This window comes from Aotus nancymaae, unplaced genomic scaffold (assembly GCF_030222135.1).
Source record: "Aotus nancymaae isolate 86718 unplaced genomic scaffold, 86718_ANA_hifiasm-v0.15.2.pri h1tg000059l, whole genome shotgun sequence".
Classification (NCBI taxonomy): Eukaryota; Metazoa; Chordata; class Mammalia; order Primates; family Aotidae; genus Aotus; species Aotus nancymaae.
This window is the reverse complement of record NW_026988473.1, coordinates 56,659,175-56,681,087: the sequence shown is the minus strand read 5'-3', so window position 1 is coordinate 56,681,087 and position 21,913 is coordinate 56,659,175. Positions and strand designations below refer to the sequence as shown.

General features: G+C 55.7%; 1 protein-coding gene across 2 annotated transcripts in view; it reads left to right on the top strand.

Annotated features, from left to right (window-relative positions):
* The window catches only part of PDE2A (phosphodiesterase 2A), a 100,041-nt gene that overhangs the window by 11,222 nt on the left and 66,906 nt on the right, over window positions 1-21,913 (top strand). Inside the window, exon 2 of one of the 2 annotated variants that reach the window (XM_012456903.2) lies at window positions 21,355-21,427. In XM_012456903.2, coding sequence (XP_012312326.2) covers window positions 21,355-21,427 — 73 coding nt within the window. Of the gene's footprint in view, window positions 1-21,237; window positions 21,428-21,913 lie in introns of those variants that run through there. The other variant, XM_012456904.2, reaches the window with a different exon arrangement.

The following is a 21,913-nucleotide window of genomic DNA, read 5'->3' as shown; positions in this document are numbered from 1 at the left end:
GTATCTGGGCAGCACAGGGGCTGCTGAAGAATGCCATTCTCAGGACGCAGTGTCCCCTGGGCCCCCCCCAAGTCACCTGCTCATTAATTCCAACTGGCCTCAAGGGTGCCTGGTATGCCCTGCCTGTGCTTGTCATTCTGGCCATGGAGACGGACCTGACAGCCCTTGCCCTCCACTTGGTTGGAGACAGGCACACCCAGATGCAGGCAATCAACTTTGTGGGGTGAGTGCTGGGACCACTGATGAGGACCCTTCCTGAGGAGGCGATGCTGGGTCTTAGCCTTAAAGAACAAGTGCAAGTTTTCCAGGTGGAGGAGATGAAGGGTATTCCAGGCAAAAAGCTCCAAGAGAGCAAAGGTGTGAGCAGCAAGAAGTCAAGGGTGGTGGGTCCAGGGTTTCTGGGCTGGAGGAAGGGCCTGGCGGTGGAGAGGAAGGGAGTAAAGGCCCAGCTCACAAAAGGAAGCAGAGGAAGGTTTAAGCAGGGTCAGACCATGGTGAGCTTTGGGGTTAGGAAGCTCCAAATGACGGGTGAATTAGGGGGATTAGCTCCAGGTGAGAGACAGTATTGGGGGTGGCTGAGGACATATGAGTGGCATAGATGGGCAAGAGGAGGAGTGACAGCCGCTACCTCCCGGCTCACCTGCCTGACCTATGGCCCTAGTTCCTCAGTGTCTGCTCACCAGTGCAGGTGTGTGGCAGCTCTAGACCCCCCTCTAGGGACATCCCTCCCTGCCTCATGCTGCCTGTGGCTTCCACTCTCTGGAGCACCCCTCAGACACTGGCCTCCCAAAGCAAACCTATATCACTGCTGCCTCAACTCTTGATAACACTGTGACCCCTCCACTACCAAATCTGATAAAAGACCTCTCTTTGAAGACGTTCCTCCTGGAGTCAGATCTCAGTCCTTCTTGCTGTCCAGAGCCTGGACCTTGAGTCTCCCTGGGAAGTGAGTCAGTGAGGGCAGACCCCTTATGCTGCTGGGAGTTTAGGGACCTTGGCCCAGCCAACTCAGCGCTTGTGTCAGCCTCTCCAGGCCTGGTCAGCGGACTCATTTTCAGTGCTGATTAGCGTCTCCCATGCAGCTTTCTGCCCCACTGTAAGTGCTTGACAATCATTAGGTGCTATTGGGTGCAACTGGATCCAGCTCAGCACCATCCTGCTCCAGCTGCCTGAGATAAGGGACCTGGCCACAAGCACAACGCCCTGAAACCCAGACACAATCTAGGCACAGGGACTCAAACACCAACATAAATATAGAGAGGAAAAATCCAGTAACACAGAAGAACTCCCCACACCAAGAAGCAGACCATAGCACAAACAGACCCACAGTACACACACAACACGGACACCAACAGATGCCGAAAAGCAGACACAGGATCATTCCAAAAAGTGACTTAGAACAAACGGGAACACCAATGCACACGACACAGGCATACACATCCTGATTTGCAACACAGGTACGACTCAGCACACGTGTGGCGCACCCCAGGGAAGCAGTCGCACTTGGCATATTCACAGATGCCAAGATGGCCAGACCGAGCCGCCTGTGGTTCCCCACCCGTGCAGCGTCTCTCACCTCTGGGCTGCCGCCATACTCACTAACCTTGGAGCGCTTCCTGCCACGTGGCATCACTGACTGTTTTCCAGTGAGTTTCTGTCAAGTTTTGGAGTGAATTTTGCCTGTGCTCGGTGAGGTGGTGACTGTGGGTGTGAATGGGTGATTAGGGCCAAAACCCCTAAAAACCCCAAAACTGGACAGAGACAAATTTGAGGGGAGATGAATTAGAAATAGCTGTGAGGTGCCCCAGCTTCTCAGGGCCTCAGAAGATACTGATTGATTGATTGATTGATTGAGAGAGACAGAGTCTTGCTCTGTTGCCCAGGCTGGAGGGCAGTGGCACGATCCTGGTCCACTGCAACCTTCACATCCCAGGTTCAAGTGATTCTCCTGCCTCAGCCTCCCGAGTAGCTGGGATTACAGGTGCACATCACCATGCCTGGCTAATTTTTGTATTTTTAGCAACGAGGTTTCACCATGTTGGTCAGACTGGTCTCGAACTCCTGATCTCAGGTAATCCTCCTGCCTTGGCCTCCAAAGTGCTGGGATTACAGGCGTGAGCCACTGTGCCTCACCTCAGAAGACATTTAAACCCACAGAAAGGACACCGCCGGATGCCCTCTGCCTCATTTTCTCAGACCCTGCCTAATTTCTTTTGTGTTTCTTCCAGGCTTGCCGCCTGACCCAGTTCCCTCCTTCCCCGAGCCAGCCTTGCCCCTTGCCACCTCTCTGAGCTCACACATGCTCACTCACATTCTCTGCTTGGCTGTGCCCTGCCCCTACTTCTAAGCCTAGTGAAATCCTCGTTATCGGGTGTGTCAGCCATGCCTGCGTCCTAACCCGTGACACTGAGGATTGTGAAGGGAGGTAGTGGAGCGACATGCTTGGGAGTGCAAGCATTGAAGACTGTCTCTTGGTTCAGATCTCTGCTCCTCTACTTCTTAGCTGCAGGATTGTGCAAGTTCTGCGACCTTTGTTCCCTCATCTGTAGAGAGGAGAGGATAATAGAGCCCACCTCATTAGGGCTGCCTCGAGGATTAAATGAGACACAGTGGGTAATATACCTGGATTCCCTCTCCAGGTGTCGTGAGAGCAGGGAGAGAGCTAATGAGATCAAGGATGTGCAAATGCACACAGAAGTGCCTAGTGAGTCCTTGCTAATTGGCACTCAGTGAAACAAACACCTCCTGTGTGAGCACCTACTACGTGCCTCCATAACTGGCTCTGTGCCCCGCCCTCCTCAGTTTCTGCGTGGCTGCCAGTTCTGCACAGCTGTGACTCCTGTGGGGGCTCAGAAGGTGGGAGTGTGATTACTCTTTCAAAATTTATTATTGAGGCATAATTTACATACAATAAAATCAATTTAAAGTGTATAATAAGCTTTGATAAATATATATACAGTCATGTAACCATCATGTTCTCACTCATAGGTGGGTGTTGAACAATGAGAACACATGGACACAGGGAGGGGAGCACTATACACTGGGGTCTGTTGGGGGGGAGTGGGGGGAACAGAGGGGGAGTGGGGAGTTGGGGAGGGATAGCATGGGGAGAAATGCCAGATATAGGTGAAGGGGAGGGAGGCAGCAAATCACACTGCCACGTATGCACCTATGCAACAACCTTGCATGATTTTCACATGTACCCCAAAACCTAAAATGCAATAAAAAAAAAGAATATTTTAATCCCCACAGACTTTCCTTGTGCCCTTTGTAATCAATCTCTTTGAGGGGGACTTCTTTTTTGTTTGAGACAGAGTCTCACTCTGTAGCCCCGGCTGGAATGCAGTGGTGTGGTCTCCGCTCACGGCAACCTCTGCCTCCCAGGTTCAAACAATTTTCCTGCCTCAGCCTCCTGAATAGCTGTGGAACCACAGGCACATGACACCAGGTCTGGCTAGTTTTTTGTATTTTAGTAGAGACAGAGTTTCACCGTGTTGCCCAGGCTGGTCGAGAACTCCTGAGCTCAGACAATCCGCCCGCCTCGGCCTCCCAAAGTGCTGGGATTACAGGTGTGAGCCACCTCGCCCTACCAAGGGGGACTTCTTACAGGAGCGTGAGAGGTACTGGGTTTTTCTTGAGCTTAAAACCCGGGCAAATGGAGTGGGGGTGCCTCTGACATGATGGAAGTTGCTAGGGAACTGCTCACCCTCTCTGGGCCTTGGTTCCTGGCAGAGGCAGTGCAGCCAGGCAAGGGGAAGGGATGCTCAGGCCTTGGTCTCCCAAGGGCAAGCCTTGGATATGAGGGCTGGATAGGCTGGAAGTGGTGGCTTCAGAAACCCATAGAGCAGGTGACAGGGTAGGGAGATGGTGTTTCCACAAACCTGCCCCTCCTTTGACCAGGTGGGCCCTGTGGTCCTGGTGGAAATGGCCATACATTGTCCAGACTGTAGCAGGGGCTGGCCAAGATGATCCACTCCTCTCCCTGTCCTCCCCCAACCAGGGGCCATAAACCCTACTCTATGGATGAACAATTCCCTGAAAAGAAGGGGGTCACTTTTGTTCACCAGTTCTAGAACCAAATATTAAAGCAATTATGTAACTAGCAATAAATTACTTAAAGTAGTGACTCACTCAGCTTAATTAGAGCGCTAGCAGGGAAGGATTAAGGTATTTTTAGAGCACACACCTCACTCTCTCCTGTGGGGGAGGCCTCTGTGCAAGGTGGGGGTGGAAAAAAGGCTGGGAACTCATGGGAGCACCCAAGTGTCTGCAAGGAGATGAAAGCTGATCTTCTGCCCCACTGAGGTCGTAAGGAAGAAAGGCCGCGTCAGAGCCGCAGCAGGAGGGGTTCGGATCAGACCCGACAACACTTCCCAGTGGTGCTTATTGGAGAACTGGGACGGCAACACTGGACTGTAAACTCTGTGAGGGCAGGGATTAGGTCTGTGATGGCCTTCTCCCCCAGCAGCAGACCAAGAATGAGACTTGGGAGTCAGACACAGCTGGGTGTGACTCCTGCCTTTGCGGGTTGCCAGCAGTTTCCTTTACCACCCTAAGCTTTGCCATCTCCTCCACTATAAATTTGTCCACCTGCATGTGTCTTGTAAGGATTGAGTGGGCTCAAATGTGCAAAGCAAGATTTAGTGCTCAGCTGGGCACAGTGGCTCACACCTGTAATCCCAGTACTTTGTGGGGCTGAGGCGGATTGCTTCAGCCCAGTAGTTTTGAGACCAGCCTGCACGACACAAGGAGACCCTGTCTCTAAAAAAAAAACTTAGAAGACTCAGTGCTGACTCTACTAGACCAAAAAGCCCGCAAAGGCAAGGATTAGGTTTGATTTCTGTTGTTCACTGTTGTATCCCAAGCTTCACTGATAGAACTGCACATAGTAGGTGTTCAGTAAATGCTTTGTTGTGTGACTGCATGTTAATTTTGTTCCCATTCTCCTGTTCCAAAAAAAGTTCCTTTTCCTGAGGTTGTAAGTGAAGAAAATAGGCAGTGTGGGCCAGGTGTGGTGGCTCATGCCTATAATCCCTAGCAATTTGGGAGGCTGAGGCGGGAGGATCACTTGAGGCCAGGAGTTCAAGACCAGACTGGATAACTTAGTGAGACGCCCATCTCTACTTAAAGAAGTTTTTTTAAAAGAAAAAAATAGTGTGTGGGGTGGTGGGTGGGGGAGGTTGTGGGGGGTGTCTCACAGGTGGGAGTCTGGCATTTCTCCTCCAGGCTGAGGAGCTGCTGACTTCCAGGGAAAGGCCTGGGAGGAATCAGAACCACAGATAGCTCCAGCCTGCTTGGATGAGGGCAGTCTTCTGGTTGCCAGGAGGGTAGCTAGGTGGGAAGATCTGCCCCGTGGTTCCTCCACAACCTGGGGTGAGAGGAGGAGGAGCCCCCAGCCCAGTCTGATGGAGAGACCAGAACCTTCACCCACCATTGCTGGCAGTTCAGAGAAGGCAGTGATAAGTCAGGGTGGGGCATCCTGAAGGCTTACCAGAGGAGGCGATAGGATTGGCTGTGAGGATTTAGGTGGAGAGGACATCTGGCATCCGTAAAATGGAGTAATGATTCCGGCCCTGCAGGTTTTCTGGGAGGATTAAATGAGTTACATTTTAAAGATGCCTGGTACGGCCAGGCACAGTGGCTCACGCCTGTAATCCCAGCACTTCCTCACCTGGGAGGCTGAGGCGGGCGGATCATGAGGCCAGGAGTTCGAGACCAGCCTGGCCAATGTGGTGAAACCCCATCTCTACTAAAAATACAAAACTTAGCTGGGCATGATGGTGTGTGCGTGTAATCCCAGTTATTTGGGAGGCTGAGGCAGGAGAATCACTTGAACCTGGGAGGCGGAGGATGCAGTGAGCCGAGATTGCGCCACTGCACTCCAGCCTGGATGACAGAGCAAGCCTCCAGCTCAAAAAAAAAAAAAAGATGCCTGGTACATGCCTGCCAGGAGGAGGCACAACGTGTGAACTCCCTTCCCCTTCCCTCCACCCCTCCTCAGCTCCTGTAACATCAGGAGGGACATGCCCTGCCCTGCTCACAGAGGCTGGGGTGGGAGGCTCCCATCATGGCCTTCACTGAGTCCGCCTCTGCAGTTGGACCTAGCTGGACACACAGTAGGTGCACACAACAGACGGGGGCAGGTCTGTGCTTCTTACCATAGTGTTGGGAGGCTAAGGGAAGGGCACAGCTGGATTGGGGTGATGGAGTTCAATCCCTGCTCCTCCCCTAGGCCCAAGACCCCAAGATGCCTGCGCCCAGTGGCCACTCTGATCAGCTCTGACCAGCTCTTCTCACACCTCGTAGGCCTCCCAGGGTTCAGGTGATGAATTAGTGATGACAGCATCCAGCATCACTATGACGACCATGTGGCATTCTTAGCCTCCAGCCAGGGCTCCGACGAACAGCCCAGAGATCCCTTTAGCTCTGGACTTGGAATTGGTGTGTGTGAGGAGGGCTGGGGCCTGAGGAAGATTAGGGGAGCGGGAGGGGCAGGGGCCAGGGCATGGGGCTGCATCTGGCATGGACTGGAGTTCATTCAGATTGTTCCATCCAGGGGGTCTTGGGGACAGTTGTTTGTCTTCTTCCTTCCCACCTTCTTTTCATTCCTCCATCCCTCCTCTTTCCACTCCTCCCACTTCCTCTGAGCCCTGTTCCTGTTTGAGGCCCTGGGCTGCCAACCCTTTTCCCCTCCTCTGGGAATCAAGCCTGGCTCAGCTGTCACCCCAGGGAGCTGAGTGAGGTCTGGGACAACCACCTCTTGGTCTAGGCCTCAGGGAAGGTGTGCGGGGACCACTGATGGCTCTGTGGGAGGGCCTGGCCCCTGCCCTGATGAATGGGGAGGAGGCTTTCAGTGGAGAGGCAAGGTCGGAGATGAAGCAGCGTGGGATGGGGAGTGACAGATGTTTAGAGTGGCCTATGTGTGAGATGCAGAGCAGAGAACGTGGGAGGACTCGAGGCTGGAGAAGGACTGGGAGGGAGGGATGCGGTGAGGAGTTTGCAGTTTGTCCCTGGGGAAAGAGGAGCCCTGAAGATTTGTGTTATTGCTGCTTTGATTTTTAAACGGGAGGGTTCATTTTAGAGATGGCGAAACAGGCCCAGGGTGGGAAAGTGACTTGCTCAACCTCGCTTAAGTCTCTAGAGACAGACTGAGACTTAGGCCTCCTTGGGTCTGGCTGAACTCTAGCTGGGACTTTTTGCCCCAGACTTGCTGGCCAGGATTTTCCCAGGTAACCACTATCTCCGAGAAAGGTGGGGAGAGCACACGGGTGACTTTGCCCTCAGTTTGAATGAAATTTGCATCAGCTAGGACTGTGCTGATTGTCCTTCCTGCCCGTGTCTAGCAGACTGGCCTGGTTGGGGGTGGGGGTGGGGGCGGGGTGGAGACAGACGTCCAGGGAAGGATTTGGGAAGTCAGGGGCTTGGCCAGGACCACCAAGGCATTAGAGACAGAAATGGATCCAAACTGGGGTTTTTGGAGACCCAGCCCAGACTGTGTGCTCCATCCCCTTCCTCCCGTTCTCAGGGGCCTTTGGCTGAGTTGGGCACTTAAAGGAGGCAAGGCCCCCCCTGCCCACCCCCAGCCCCTCATATGCTCCTCAGGGCTCCTCCTGGTCCTGGGGCCTGATATCGGGCCTGCTGTGCTGGAACTTATCCAGGCAGAAGAAACCTTTAGCTCCATTATCCTGGTGAAGAAACTAAGGTCCCAAGGTAACAGTGACTCAGGGTTATGAGAGGTCAGTGGCTGGGCTGGGCCTGGCTGCCGGGCCCTCGTCTTGTCTACACGGCCTTCCCTCACTGCTCTCCCCTCGTCTCTCCCCACCACTGTGCAGCATGGATGGGCCTGCCAGCCTTGATAGATGGCTCTGCAGCTCAGCCTCCCTCCCATTCCTCTCCGGATGCTGGGCCGTTAGCCTCCTAATCACCAGTCCTGCCTGGTGGCCGCCAAGCCATCCATCTCTCCACGCAGCCTTGCCCAGCACAGGTGGTTTTATTTTGGGGGAAGGAGGGCACAGCAGGTCTTCCTCTGAGGCTGAGCTGAGAGTTCGGCTACAGCCCCCACCCTATGGGGCCCGAGGGTTAGGGAACAGCCTGCACTCCCTTGCTGGAGAGTCAGAAATCCCTTCTGGATCTCCCTAAGGCACCTGCACATGCACACACAGGCGCACACACTCATAGTAACACTAATAAAACCTTTCGTATATCAAAAGAATATTGTATGGCAGGCATGGTTGCAGAGCCCTGGGTATCATCTCATTCATCCTATCTGTTGGGTACGATTAGTAGCTCAAAGGTACAGATACAGAAACTCACGCCCAGAGAGGTTAAGTGGCTTGCATATGTTCCATACCCAGGAAATGAAAGAGCTGAGATTTGAACCCAGCTCTGTATGGCTCACATCTTGCCTTCACAACGCCTGCTCTACTGACTCACCTGTGCACAAAACCGTGCACAAGCACTCATGTGCACGCATGAACACAGGCTACCGGTTCAGCTCTTGTACCATCCATCTACCTGGGCCAGGCTCTTGAGGATGAGGAGAATGCGGGCTGCAGAGAAGGTGAGGGGTCACTGCTCATTGTTCTCAGGTTGCCCCGAGCTCACTGTCCCCAGGCTGTCTCATCCTGGCTATGGGACTGGCCGGCAGGGGAGCTGCATGGAGGTGGCAGCCTCCAGGCAGTAGAAAGGGGAGGCTGGGAGACAGTCAATCGATCATCCCTGCGGTGCCTCCTTCCAGGAACTGGGGCCCAGGGGAGTGTGGCGCCGTGGGTCGATGTTCTGGGCAGCAGCGCAGTCTCGGAGTGTGTACAGGGTATGTGTGGGGTGAGGCTGGTGTGCAGCTGCCCGCCCTCCCCCGGCTCCCTTCCCCTGCTCCTGCCTTCTTCCTGCCAGCCTCACACCTCCCACTGATTCCCCCACTGTCCCCACCCTGGGCACTATAGAGGCTGAGAGTCAAACTCCCAGTTCCCAGGCACCTGCGTGCCTGCTGCTACCGTCTCGCCTTGCCCCAGAGGCAGATCTTGGGTGGGTGCTGCGAGAGTCACCCTGTGGTGGTTGGGGATGGGTGGTTAGGGGGACCAGGGGCTGGAGCTGAGGGGAGATGAGACAAGCCCCCTCAGAGCCTTTGGAGACCTCGACAGACAATATGGTGAGATAAGAAATGTAAAGGGACACATAGTGGGTGCTGAATTAATCCTATCTCATTCCTCCTGTAAGAGTCTGGAGAAACCAAGAGCAGCAGGGTGCCTCTGAGGGCACAGGAGCTCCCAGGCTGACTGGCAGGTGCAGCTAACGGGGTTAGCAATCCCAGGGACAGGTACCTTGGGGCAGAGGAGAGCGTGCTGCCGAGGGGAGAGGAGGTGTCGGTGCTGGGAGCAGTGGTGGCTGGAGGAGGGCTGGGGACCCTCCCCTGGGACCCCACACTCTCTGGGAGGGGCTCCTGAGCAGGCCTGGTCACCTTGCTTCTTGCCTGCTTCCTCCCCAGGCTCTCCCACCTGCACTGGCCTCAAGAGAGCTGGGCTTGAGCCCCGGTTCAGGCACCTGCTGGCTGGTGGAGGTTAGGGCAAATCGCTTTCCTCAGCCCTCTCATCCGTGACAGGCTCTGGTGAGGGTTAAATGAGATGTTGCCTGTCAAGCATCTGCCACTTCCCTGACACCGAGCAGCTAGGCTGCTCTGGGTTCTCCAGCACCTGCCTTCCCTGGTCCTAGCACTGGGTGGGCAGCTGTGGTCCACCAGTCACTGGTGGGTCCCCAGGGCCCTGACAGGGCCTGCTGTCGAGGGAGAGGGAAGTAAATATCTCAGGGCTCGAGCTCTGCCCCTCAATGAGGTGTCCCATCTTAGGCTCTGTCAGCTCCTCGTTCACTCTGGTATGGGGACAAATGTGCCTCTCTGCACTAACTGAGCTCCCATGGGCAACTAGGAGTAGTGTCACTTGGGGTGGGGGTGGGCAAGGATCTCTGGACAGGGATTGCCAAGCCCTGACTTCCTGCTATTTCAGGCACTGCCTCATTGTTTCATCTTGGGCAAGACCTGTCCCCTTGGGGGTAAGAGAAACATGTGACCTCTGACCTCCAGAGTCTCTCTTCTGAGATTCTGTGCCCAGATGATTCTGTGTTCTAGGGGAGAGGCCAGGCTGCAGGGAGACACCCATGCCACTGATGTGCAGACTAAGGAGGAGGGGCCCAGGACTGGGCCAGCTCAAGACTCTGGTGGCCTCGGTGCCCTTGACCTGGCATTGCTGCCGTTTTGCTCCAGTGCCGTCTGCTCTGTCTCCGCGTCTGCGTTGCCTGCCGGTCCCTCTGCGGTCCTCTCCTCTCTTCCTTTATCACTGTCCCTATATTGCCTCCGGCCTCGGGCTTATCTCCTCTTGTCATGCCTCCATCCATCTCTGTCACTCCCCTGCAGCTCTCCTGCACTCCCTGGCACACCCTCTCTCTCTCTGGGAGTCGGGAGTGGGGCCTCACTGGGAATCAGGCCCTCCCTGCCTCTGGTCTCTGTCTAAGCAGTCTCCGCGACCTGGCCAGCTCTTGTCTTCTTCCACCTTCTTGAATCTCATGATGTATGAGGGTGTCTCTGCCTTTTACTGTCTCTGAACTCCCTTTGTTTTTCTCTGTATGCTTCTCTCTGCCCTTATCTCTGGGCCTCTGTCTCTCAGGACCTGACTGGTCTTGACCTCTCTGCTTCCTTCTTCCGCTTGAGAGTCCAGCCAGGCAGCAGGTCCAGCCCTCTAGCCCAGAGAACAGATGGAGTCCGCCCTCCCTCTCTCTTGCTGGCTGCCTCAGAAGCCCCCAGCAATGGCCTCCGCCCTGCACTATGCCTTGTTGCTAGGCCTTGGGCTGGCAGCACCTGGCTTCCATAGCGACGGGTGCCTAGAAACAGAATGCCACATCTCCCAGTCCCACCACGGGAGCCTTCGCCTTCGCCAATCAAGCGAGCACCTTTTGATCGATCAGGAAGCATGGCCAGACTCTAGGCTGCCTCCAACTTGAGGAGGCAAGAGAGGAGGGGACTGTGGTCTCTGCCTTCTGGAGCTGAGGGGACTGCTGGGGTGGGAGGAGTTGCTCAAGTATGGCCCTGAAGGCAAGGAAGGAGCTGGGGGAGGCCCTGGGCTCTTTTCCCCCCAGTCAGCCTGCTGCAAGAGGCATGAGCTTGGGAGCTGGAAGGGGCTGTGTTGAAATTGCTGTTCTACCATTTCTAGCTGCATGACTTCAGACAAATGATCTCAGGTACCAAGGCCTCAGTTTCATCAACTGTAAAACTGGGCTAATAATATCATGAAGATTAAATGAGAGAATAGATCTGGCATTTAGAAGATGGTCATCAATGGCCATTCCCCTATCTTCCCCTTTAAAGTTGTTTAAGATTTAATTGGCAGAGAGGAGGAGGAGGGTTCTCCAGGCCTGTGGAATGGTGTAAGCAAGCAGGTGGAGGCTGGCACGCACCTCACACACGCAGGAGTATTTAGGGAGGACCAGGGGCCGTATCTGGAAATGGTTCTGCCGAAAGCAGCCAGGCTAAGCTGGGTGCCATGTCATGCACCTGTAATGCCAGCTACCAGGGAGACTGAGGCAGGAGGATCCCTTGAGCCCTGGAGTTCCAGATCAGCCTAGACAACATAGTGAGACCCCATCTCAAAAAAAACAAAACAAAACAGGCAGGCTGAGGGGCACATGGAAAAGGGACTCTGTCTTCTGGGAGGTATATTCTTGCCAAGTGGAAAGGGATGGGCTTGATCATTTTCTCCTCTAGCATTTGGGGCTGCTGGGTAGGGAGCCATACTGGGGCCCCTTGCTTATTCTCATGCTGCTCCCTACTTCTGCCCTGTCACTCGGGCCCAGGAGAGGGACTCCCATTGGTTCCTCTTCCTGCCGGGCCTGCCCACCAAGACTGCTATGGCCACACAGCCTGAATCCTGGGGCCACCAAGTGTCCATGGAAGGCCTCGCTCTGTCATTGTAGAGATGAAGAAACTGAGGCTCAGAAGTGGGAGGTCCCAGCTCTTCCCTCCTTTCAGGCCTGTCTTCTGCACTAAGGACCTCAGGCCACCAGGGAAGGTGGGGAGGGAGGAGAGGAAATGAGGTAGACTTGGCGGGGAGGGCGCTGAGGACAGAGTCTCATGTCACTGGGGTGGCCAGGAAAGGGTTAAACATCCGTATACCCAAGCCATGGGCACTGGCACTGCCAGAGGACGCTGAGGCCTGCTGGGGTGTGAGGACAACAAGCAACATTCTTTTCTGAGCTGTCAGGAGTGCCAAGCTCTCTGTTAAGTACTTTTGAGCCTCTTCTCATGTATTCACAGCTACCTTCCAAGGAAGGCCAGTTGATCCCCAGTTTAGATGTGAGAAAACAGGGGATCCAGGAGGCTCTAAGGTTGCACAGCTGGAGAGTGGGGGGCTTAGACTGAGTCACCCACCCAGACCCTGGCCCCTCCCTGTGTCCCCCTTCCAGGACACCCATCGCTCCCTTGACACTGCCTGGGAGTGGGTGTTCATTTCCTTGGGCTCCCCCAATCCTTGTCCTTAGTATCCCCCACTGCAGGCAGGTACAGGTGCCTACTGCTGCCCTCTGCTTTACCTGGCATCACAGAGACTCAAGCCCACTGACCATTAGGCTCTCAAGGGCATAGAAACCGGGTGCTGGAGTCCTGGAGTCCTGCTGTTGGGTGTCTCAGGCAGTCAGGACAATAGAATGTTAGAATCTTGGGCTTCTACATTCTCAAGACCTCAGGTTCTCATACTCATAGAATGTAAGAAGCACAGACTCTTTGAATGATGGAGTGTTATAATAGAGCCTTTGATTTTCTAAGAACATGAAGATCTGGGAGTTCTTAGAGCCTTGAAACAGTAGACTGGGGCCTCCCTGTGTAATGGTTTCTGAGTTAGCATGAGGCCTTGGTCCCTGTTGCTTAGATTTTCTTGTCTTGGTATCTCTGATGGGCTCAGCTCCTAGCAGCCTCTGTGTGTGTGTGTGTCTGTGTGTGTGTGTGTGTGTGTGTGTGTATCGGGGACTGTGGTCAGTGACTGACTCTAGCTTGAGGCACCCATGGAATGGAGCCAGCCCTGGAATAGCAGGTGGAGGAAAGCCGGGCAGCCTCAGGGCTGCAGCTGTCTGGTGGTGCAGGGCAGGGCTCTGGGTGGCTGCCTTTGGCAGAGGACCAGCCTGCCTCCTTCGTCCCCCACCCAGCCTGCTACCAGGGTCAGGAGGAGGCATCTCCATGGCACCTCTCGGGCTGGAGTCAGAGCAGCCCCTCCAGGTCCTGCAGACTGGATGGCAGGAGGTGCCACTGAGGAGATTGGGGAGGGACTGGGACCTTTATCTGCGGTGAGTTGGGGCACGGGGGATGAGAGATAGCATGGGGCTCAGTGAGGGGTGTGGGATCAGTGAAGGGGCTGGGGATTTAGTGCTGGGCTGGGGCTTAGGAAGGAGGCAAGGGCTCTGTGGGTAGGAGACCTTTTGAGAGAGTGGAGACTCAGAGCGAAGGATGGGGTCTCAGCAAGGGGATGTGGCTCAGTGGAGGTTGCTGAAGAGTTTCTTGGGGTTGGCCGGGTGTGGTGGCTCATGCCTGTAATCCTAGCACTTTGGGAGGCTGAGGCGGGTAGATCCCTTGAGGTCAGCAGTTTGAGAACAGCCTGGCCAACATGGCGAAACTCCGTCTGTACCAAAAAATACAAAAATTAGCCGGGCATAACGGCCGGTACCTGTAATCCCAGCTACTTGGGAGGCTGAGGCGGGAGAATTGCTTGAACCTGGGAGGTGGAGGTTGCAGTGAGCCAAGGTTGTGCCACTGCACTCCAGCCTGAGCGACAGAATGAGATTCTATCTCAAAAAAAAAAAAAAAGTTTCTTGGGGCTGTCTCTGTGCTGCTGCAGGTTTCTGAGAGTGGCGGGTGGGGTTAGGGGAACTCTGTCTCTGGCGTAGGCTGAGAAGCAAGAGCTCCTTTTCCCAACTCGACCCAAAGCTGGACAGGTTAGAGCCGCTGAGAAAGCTGGCATCTGCCTTTCCTTGTGCTCATCTTCCTTTCTGGTTTCCATGGGAATCTGTGGCTCAGGATGAGCAGGGGTTGACAGGATGGCGCTGTGGGAGGAGTCAGTGTCAGGCAGAGCCATCCCACCTGGGAAGGAGCCAGCTGGTAAGAAAGTGAGCTCCCTGTCCCTGGAAGTGTGCAAGCCAGGCAGGGGCTGAATGGCTAGAGTGACTCCAGAAAGGGGTTCAGATGGGGTAGAGGAAGCAGTCTGGAGGCTACTTCCCTGTGATAATCATGTTTTGTGTGATTGGCCCAGGTGGCCCCACCAGCCCCACCTTTCAGACACCACTGGGCCTCATAGAGGGGGTCGCTGCACCCTAGGCACTGCCTCTGATCCACCCCCAACTCCTGTGCTCTGTGCCCGGCCTATGCTGGACATGGACATGTGGAGCTGAATCTGACTCAGTCTCTACCTAGAAAAGCCCCAATCTGATGGGGAAGGCACACAGGGACACAAATACGTCTGGGCAAGTCCTACAAAATGGGGCAGACCTGGCTGGGAGGCAGTTCCACCACTGGCTCCTGCAGTCTGTAGATGTCTTTTTGAGCAGTTCTTCTGGGTCAAGACTTGTTCTATTTGCTGGGGTGAAACAGCAGTGAGCAAAACAGAGCTGACAGCATGGTGGGAAGGTTGAGCTCCTCCAGACCGTGATGAGAAGTGTTGGTGAGCGGTGGGGAGTGTGGCCGGAAGGCAGAGTGTGGGCGCAGCATGAGAGGAGGCTTTGCCCAGGCTTAAGGACCTGGAAGGCCTTGAAGGCCAGGACCAGGGCTCCAATTGTCCAATGGGAAGCCATATGGGTGAGGGTGAGGCAGAGTCAGACTTGGGTGTGGAAGAAATGACTCCAGCCATTGTGGGCATCAAAAAGGAGGCACAATGGTCCCGGGAGGAGGCACAGAAGCAGGCGTGGCCACCTGTGCCTGTGTAGCTGTGTGAGCATGTGCCTGAGGTTGTGTGTTTGTGCATAGGACTGGGGTGTAGGAGTGATAGGAACATGGACGTGTATCTGTGGAAAGACTTCAGTTGTGCATAGGGGTGTATGTGTGTATGATTGTGTAGCCCAGGGCAGCCTGCTAAAAGGAAGGATCTTGGAGTCTGTGGATGAAGGGGAGCAGAGACTAAGGCCTAGGGTATGCTGGGGCTTGTGCTCCCTGGACTTCAGCCCCTGTGAGCCGGCAGGTCTTATATAGTCCTGGACTAGAATCCTATGGGTTCCCTTCCCCCGAGGGTCGTGGGACCAGCCATCTGCTGCAGACAAGGCAAACATGCATGCAAACCACATGAAAATGGATGAGACCTGTGGCTGACCCACCCCACAGCCACTCATCCCCTGGGCCTGAGTTCACTCAGCCTGTGCCGTTCCTGACCAGAGCTGCTGCCAGGGCTCTGGGAACAGGCCTTGTCCAGCAGGAGCCGAAATCCACATTGTCCCCAGCACCTGCCCGTGGCCACTTCCTTTCCTTGTGAGGACTACAGCCACACCTGGAGCCATAGCCAGCGGACACACAGAGCTGGATCTGGACTGCTGGCTGTGGGCAGCACCTCTGGCAGGTGGGAATTTGAGCATACACACATGTCACATACTTGCACACACATTCACACACATTCACACCTGAAAGCACACTCATGCTATTCCTGGACACTTGTGTATGCATAAAACTGCACACATATACCTGCCGATGTGCATAAACACTCGCATCTGCACAGAGACACATGCTTATCTGCGTACACACATGTGCCAACTCCTGTAGATACACAGACATATCTGTGTACACACATATAAGGTCAGCTATACCACGGCAGTATCACACACCCTCACGAGGATACAAACCTGTATTCATGCCCTCTCCCGCCCTCATACACATCATGCTTGCAAGCCTGTGTGCAGCCTTACACACATGCACACACAACACAGAGTGGCCTAAGGGTGGCTCACCCCTGCCCAGGTGAATATCTGTGCCCACTCCAGGACTGAAGTGTTGAGGACAGGGTCTGGAAGGAGGCAGAACCCGCAGAGATGTCAGCTTCTTGCAGGAAGCATCTTGGGTTGTCCCTTCACAGAGCCCTTGAAAGTGGGGCCCTCTTTTAGTCCATGGGCTCTAGCCCAGGTCACAGAGAGAGCAAGTCACACACAGCCTCTCCTGAGGGGCCTCCGATACCAGGATCTAGCCCTTGCCCATATCTTTGGGCCTGGTGCCTGCATAGGCCCATCTGCTCAGAGAGGTACCTTCTGCCCAGGGAGGCCTGCCTGGATACTGCTTCCCTCCACCTCAGCTTCCTGAGCACTCAAAGAGAAGCAGGCCAACCTTCACAGCTGCTGAGAAGTCTGAGGCCAGAAAGGGTCAAAGCCTTGCCTGAGGTCACCCAGCATGTCAGGGAAGGGCTCAAGTTTGAACCTGAGCTTCCAGGGTGGTCTAACCGTGGTCTATGGCAATAGGATAGATGCATGTCAGGCAGCAGACAGGCTGGTGGAAGCGGAGAACATGGTTGTGGGGGATAGGAAAAGACTTACAGTCTATGGAGGGTCTGTCAGGACCAAGTGTGGGAGATGGAGAGACAGTGCTTCTTTACCAGAGCTCACTGGTCATCACAGGGCTCCCAGCCTGGCTCAACCATGGGGACTCAGGGAAGAATCAGCCAGTCCCTACTCTTGAGGGAGGGCTGGGGCTATGGAAAGAAGGAAGAGGGCAGTGTAGACTGGGGAGATACCGGTGGGAGCTACTTCTGTTTGGATGGGGGTTTTCTTCCTGCATCTTGAAAGATCTGACTTGTAAATTTCTTTACCCTCAATACTTGGCATAGAGTACATTCTCAGTAAATATGGCATGAATGAATGAACAAAAGTATGATATTGGCAGGCAGATGTGCCTTTGGAAGGGCATTCAAAATAGGAGGGCAACAGGTTGGGGAAAGTCAAGGAGGTGGAAGAAAAGCCAGAGGTTCGGCCAAGCACGGTGGCTCATGCCTGTAATCCTAGCACTTTGGGAAGCCAAGGCAGGCAGATTACCTGGGGTCAGGAGTTCAAGACCAGTCTAATCAACATGGAGAAACCCCATCTCTACTGAAAAAATACAAACTTAGCCGGGCATGGTGGTGCATGCCTGTAATCTCAGCTACTCGGGAGGCTGAGGCAGGAGAATCACTTGAACCCAGGAGGCAGAGGTTATGGTGAGCCATTGCACTCCAGCCTAGGCAACAAGAGTGAAACTCCATCTCAAAAAAATAAAAAGAAAAAAAAAAAGCCAGAAGTTCGGGGTACAGCTGAGTCAGGCGTGGCTAGACAGGAAGTGGCAGGAGAAGCAGCAGGAAAAAGTCACTTGGGGATGAGCCTCACATGTTATACTGACTTTGCATGTTGCCTTGGAGGCCATGGGGAGCGCAGTGAAGGTTATGAGCAGAGGGTGAACACCGTCAGAGTGAACCTGCCCTAGAGGAGCCTGGGTTGCATAGTAGCTGCTCGTCCGTGGTGCAAAGAGCCCTGGGTTTGGAGTCTAGAGGCCTGGGTCCACATTCCTGTAGCAACCAGCTGTGCCATCTCGGGGAAGCATCTACATTTCTCTGAGCCTCAGTTTCCCTATTTATAAAATGGGGCTAATGCTGTGCCTCCTGAGGCTGTTGGATGGGGCCTGGGTGAGGAAATGCTTTGGCAGCACAAGGTCCCACCAATGAGAGGTGTCATTTTTATTAGGAACAAGGCAGGGCTGGTACCTGGACAAGGCCTGAGGCTAAGTGGGTCCAGAACCCAGGCTGACAGCTGAGTCACCTTTTCCAGGCCAAGTGGCCTCTAAGGTGGGGAGACAAAAAGAGTTGACTAGAGGGGCTGGGCTAGGCATTCCTGAGCTGGAGCTGGGAGGAAAGCTGGGGCTGGGGCTGGGCTTCCTGGTGTCTGAGATGGCAGAGGGTACACACACTGGGATAGTAGGACCCTCAGCCACTGCATTCTTGGGAACAAAAGAAGAGCTGGGAAATCTGATTTCCTTACTTGCCTTTGCTCAAGAACCAAGGAATGTATTTAAGGCACAGACTGGAGCGAGGTGGCCTGGGTTTGAATTTTGACTGCTTGCTAGCTGTGTGACCATGGGCAAGTTACTTAGTCTTTTTGTGCCTCAGTTTTCCTTATCTGTGAAATGTGACTAATAATAGATCCCACCTTATATCGTTGTTGAGAAGATGAAATGTGAGGCACACAGTGTGTGCTCAATACATGTGAAAGCCTCTCAGCCCCAGATGTACACACTCGGCCCGTAGGGGTCAGCCCTGGCCCTCACCTCCATGGGACAGAGGTCAGCTCGGGAGGAGATGCATCTACCCAGGGTTCTCTGACCTGGCAGCAAATTAGAATCACCTGGGGATATTTGCAAATATCTGGGATGGGGGTTCCAGAAGTCAGCATTTAAAATGCTCCCAGGCTATTCTAACATGAGTCAGGGTGAGAACCCAGCACAGGATCACAGAACGTGGAGCTGGAGTGAGGCAGGGATTTGTGTGTGGGTGGAGGAGTCCTAGGAGCAGGGGTCACTCCTAGCTGTAAGAGCTTGGCAAGGCCCCTAAATGTGCCAACTCAAGGAGCCCTGGTTGCCCCCTCAGGGAGGGCGCTGGTTGGGGAATTTCAGGGATTGTGTGAGAGGGTGTTTGTGAAAGGGCTCTGTACTCTACCAAGCGCTGAGAGAAAGCAGTGCACTTTTTTATTGACTCTAGTGTAATAACATTTCACAGATGGGGAAATGGAGGCCTAGAGAGGTGCTGTGGCCTGCTCAGAATCCCACAGCAAGTCTATGGCATAGTTAGGACTCAAGCCCTCTGAAGAATGCTTGGATCTGAAAGGTTGACACAGAAAGACTCTCTGAGTTAAGGGATGCATAGAGCATGCACCAGCGACCCCAGTCATTGAGCTATAGTTTGAGAGATTGAAGTAAGACTTAAGAAATAACTTCTCAAGAGGTGAGTGCCATGGAGGTGGTGCCTGGAGTTGGGAGCCCAAGAGACGGTGGTGGTGCCAGGCCAGGGTTGGCTGTTGACCATGGTCTGAGGTGGCCATCCCTGAAGAACAAGTAACTCCGGCCAGTGGCTGTAACAGGTACCTCCCGGGCTCCTGTGTCCCACCCAGGCTTGTCCAGAGCCCAAGACCGAGCCAGTGACACATGCTCAGAACTTACCAAGAGAGTTATGCACTGAGCTCAGGCTCAGACCTAGTCCTTCCTGCAGCCCTTACATGGGTCATCCCCTTTTATGGAAGAGAAAACTGAGGTCAAAAATAGGAAGGGAGGCCCTCTAGGGCCAGAACCTGTACACATCTTAGCCCAGGTAATCTTCTCTACAGTGCTAATAAATAGGAAGAATTGCCTGTTTTGAAGAGTCAATAAAATACGTTGACTTGGCCCAGATCACTTACTGCACACCTCTAAGTCCCCTGATGTGACTCCCAGGAAAGACACAAAAAAGGTCTACCCAGAGGGATAAGGTAGTAACCAGGGAAGCCCTCCCAGAGGAGATGGGCCTTCAAATGACCCCTAAATGACAGGCAGGAGGAGAGGATCTGGGAGGGTATTAGGGGCAGGGCAGCATGGGCAGAGGCCTGGAGGTGAGAGTGAGTCAGTCACTGATGTGAGAAGAGCAAGAAGTAGAAGTGTAAGGAATGGTGGGAGGGGAGTTGGAGCTGGATGAACAAGTGAGGGTTCAGCTGTAGCGGTTCTGGCCCGCCAGGCTGAGGGCCCCGGCTATATTGTGCTGGTGGTAGGGAGCCACTGAGGATGAGTTGGGGAGAGCATGCCAGAGAGTGCCTCAGAAAGAAAGATTGGAGAAATGCTAGCATGCAGGGCCGCCCCCTGAGCTGGTGGGGTGGCCGGGCTCTGTCAAGGCTATGTGCCAGCTGCCTGGACTGTGTCCAGGACTGGGCACAGTGACTCAACATTGAGGAAATTGCTCCCCAAGGAGAAAGGGCCCCGATGAATCACCCAACTGAGGTAGGGAGGCTGGGAGGCTGGGAGCCTGAGAGGCTGGGGGCTCACTGAGTCAGTCTTCAAGAGTTGGTGAGGCGAGCTACAGAGAGGGGCGGGCAGTGCATGGTGGGGGCAGATTCAGGTCAGGTCCCAGTGAGGGCTGTCGGGGGACTCTGCCTTCCCGCCATTCCCGGGTTTGATCCTTCTGGCGGTCCTATGAGGGTGATGAGAACACTGAGGCCCAGGAGTGGGAGGAGGGGATGGACCAAGGTCAGGCAGCAAGTCGCTGGCAAAGGCCTAACGAGACCCAAGCACACCCTACAGTCCAGAGCCGTCCCGCCGCCCCAGTCGCTTTCATGCCAAGCGGAGGCTAACCAGGTCGGTCCTGGCAGGGAGCTGACCCCAGTGACCTGCTGAACCCCCACGCGGCGCCTCCGGGTCGCCGGCGACTGAGGCCGGGCTGCGCCGCCGCGATGGGACGGCAGGGGGCGCAGGAGCGTCGCGGCTGCCGCAGGCGCCTGAACCCAGAAGCCGCTCTGCGGAGAAACGCGCTCCCGGCGCACGGGTCCCACCGCGGAACTGCGGACTGTGTGGCCCTGGGGCCTGCACCCTCTCCGGCTCCGGGGACGCCGACGCAGACCTGCCCGCCCAGGCCTGGGGGCCCAGTCAGGAGCGGCCGCTGTGTGTGCGCTCCGTGTCTGTGCACACGTGTCTCCCTGGCAGATTGGCGACTGCTCCGGGGGCCTGTCCGTCTCGGAGCGACCTCCAACATTCTCCCCACTTCCCCCTGCCTCCTAGGTCCAGGGAGAGGAGCAAGCCCGAGGCTCCTGCGGTGTCCGCGGCCCTTGCCCCGCTTCCCCTTCTCCTTCCCTCCCCACCCCACCCCACTGCGCCGGTCTCCGCCTGGGGCTCCGGCCGGGCCCGGGACCCAAAGTGGTGGCGGGAAGACAGGGTGCGATCAGACAGGGTGGGGGCCCTGAGAGCGACCCCTGCGAGATGCGAGAGAAGTGGCGACTGGGCGAGGGCCAGGGAGCGCAGGCTGAGAGCCGGCTTCCCGGCGGGGTCCCAGCAGCAGGCCAGCTGGAAGGGCCGAGGGAACCCAGGGCAGAGGGAGAAGCGGGGTGACGGCGGCGGGGGGTCCGGTGGGGTTGGAGGATCCGACGGGCCGAGAGGTGCGGTCCGCGGTGGCGGGGGACATAGGCGGGGCCGGGGCGGGCCGGGGGCGGGCGTGGGGCGGGCCAGGGCGGGGCCGGGGCGGACACTCGCGCGGACCCGGCGAAGCTGTCGCGGACGCGCTGACCGAGCGCAGCGGCCGGGCCGGCGGGCGGGAGGGCGGCTGCGAGCATGGTCCTGGTGCTGCACCACATCCTCATCGCTGTTGTCCAATTCCTCAGGCGGGGCCAGCAGGTCTTCCTCAAGCCGGACGAGCCGCCGCCGCCGCCGCAGCCATGCGCCGACAGCCTGCAGGTAGGGGGGCCCCCGCGCTGGGCACCAGGAGAACGGGGTGTCCGGCGAGCGCCGGGCCCGGTCCACCCGCCCCCGAGCCCCCCGAACCCTTCTCAGGGAGGAGACCCCCTCCCCTAGTTCCGAATTCTACTCCAGTGCTGGGACAGCAGCGTAGACCAAGAGCCCTTGATGCCCCGGCTCTCAGTCCAAACGTCACCCCAGACTCCGAACTCCATTTGGATCCGGGGCTCCACCCCAAGCACTGAGCTTCCAGTCCACGATGGGACCGCAGTGCACACTGAGAGCTCTGCCCAAGACTCGAACTCCCTTTCCTTAGATTAGTGGGGACCCCTGCCCAGGACTTGGAACCTTCACCATATATGTGGGACTCCCGGCACACCTAGAGCACCCGAACCCCCAGCTGTCCTCCGGGACCCCACCTCAGAGCCAACCTCACCCCAAGTACCCAACCTCCATTCCACAACCTCAGCTGGACACCCGCTCAGC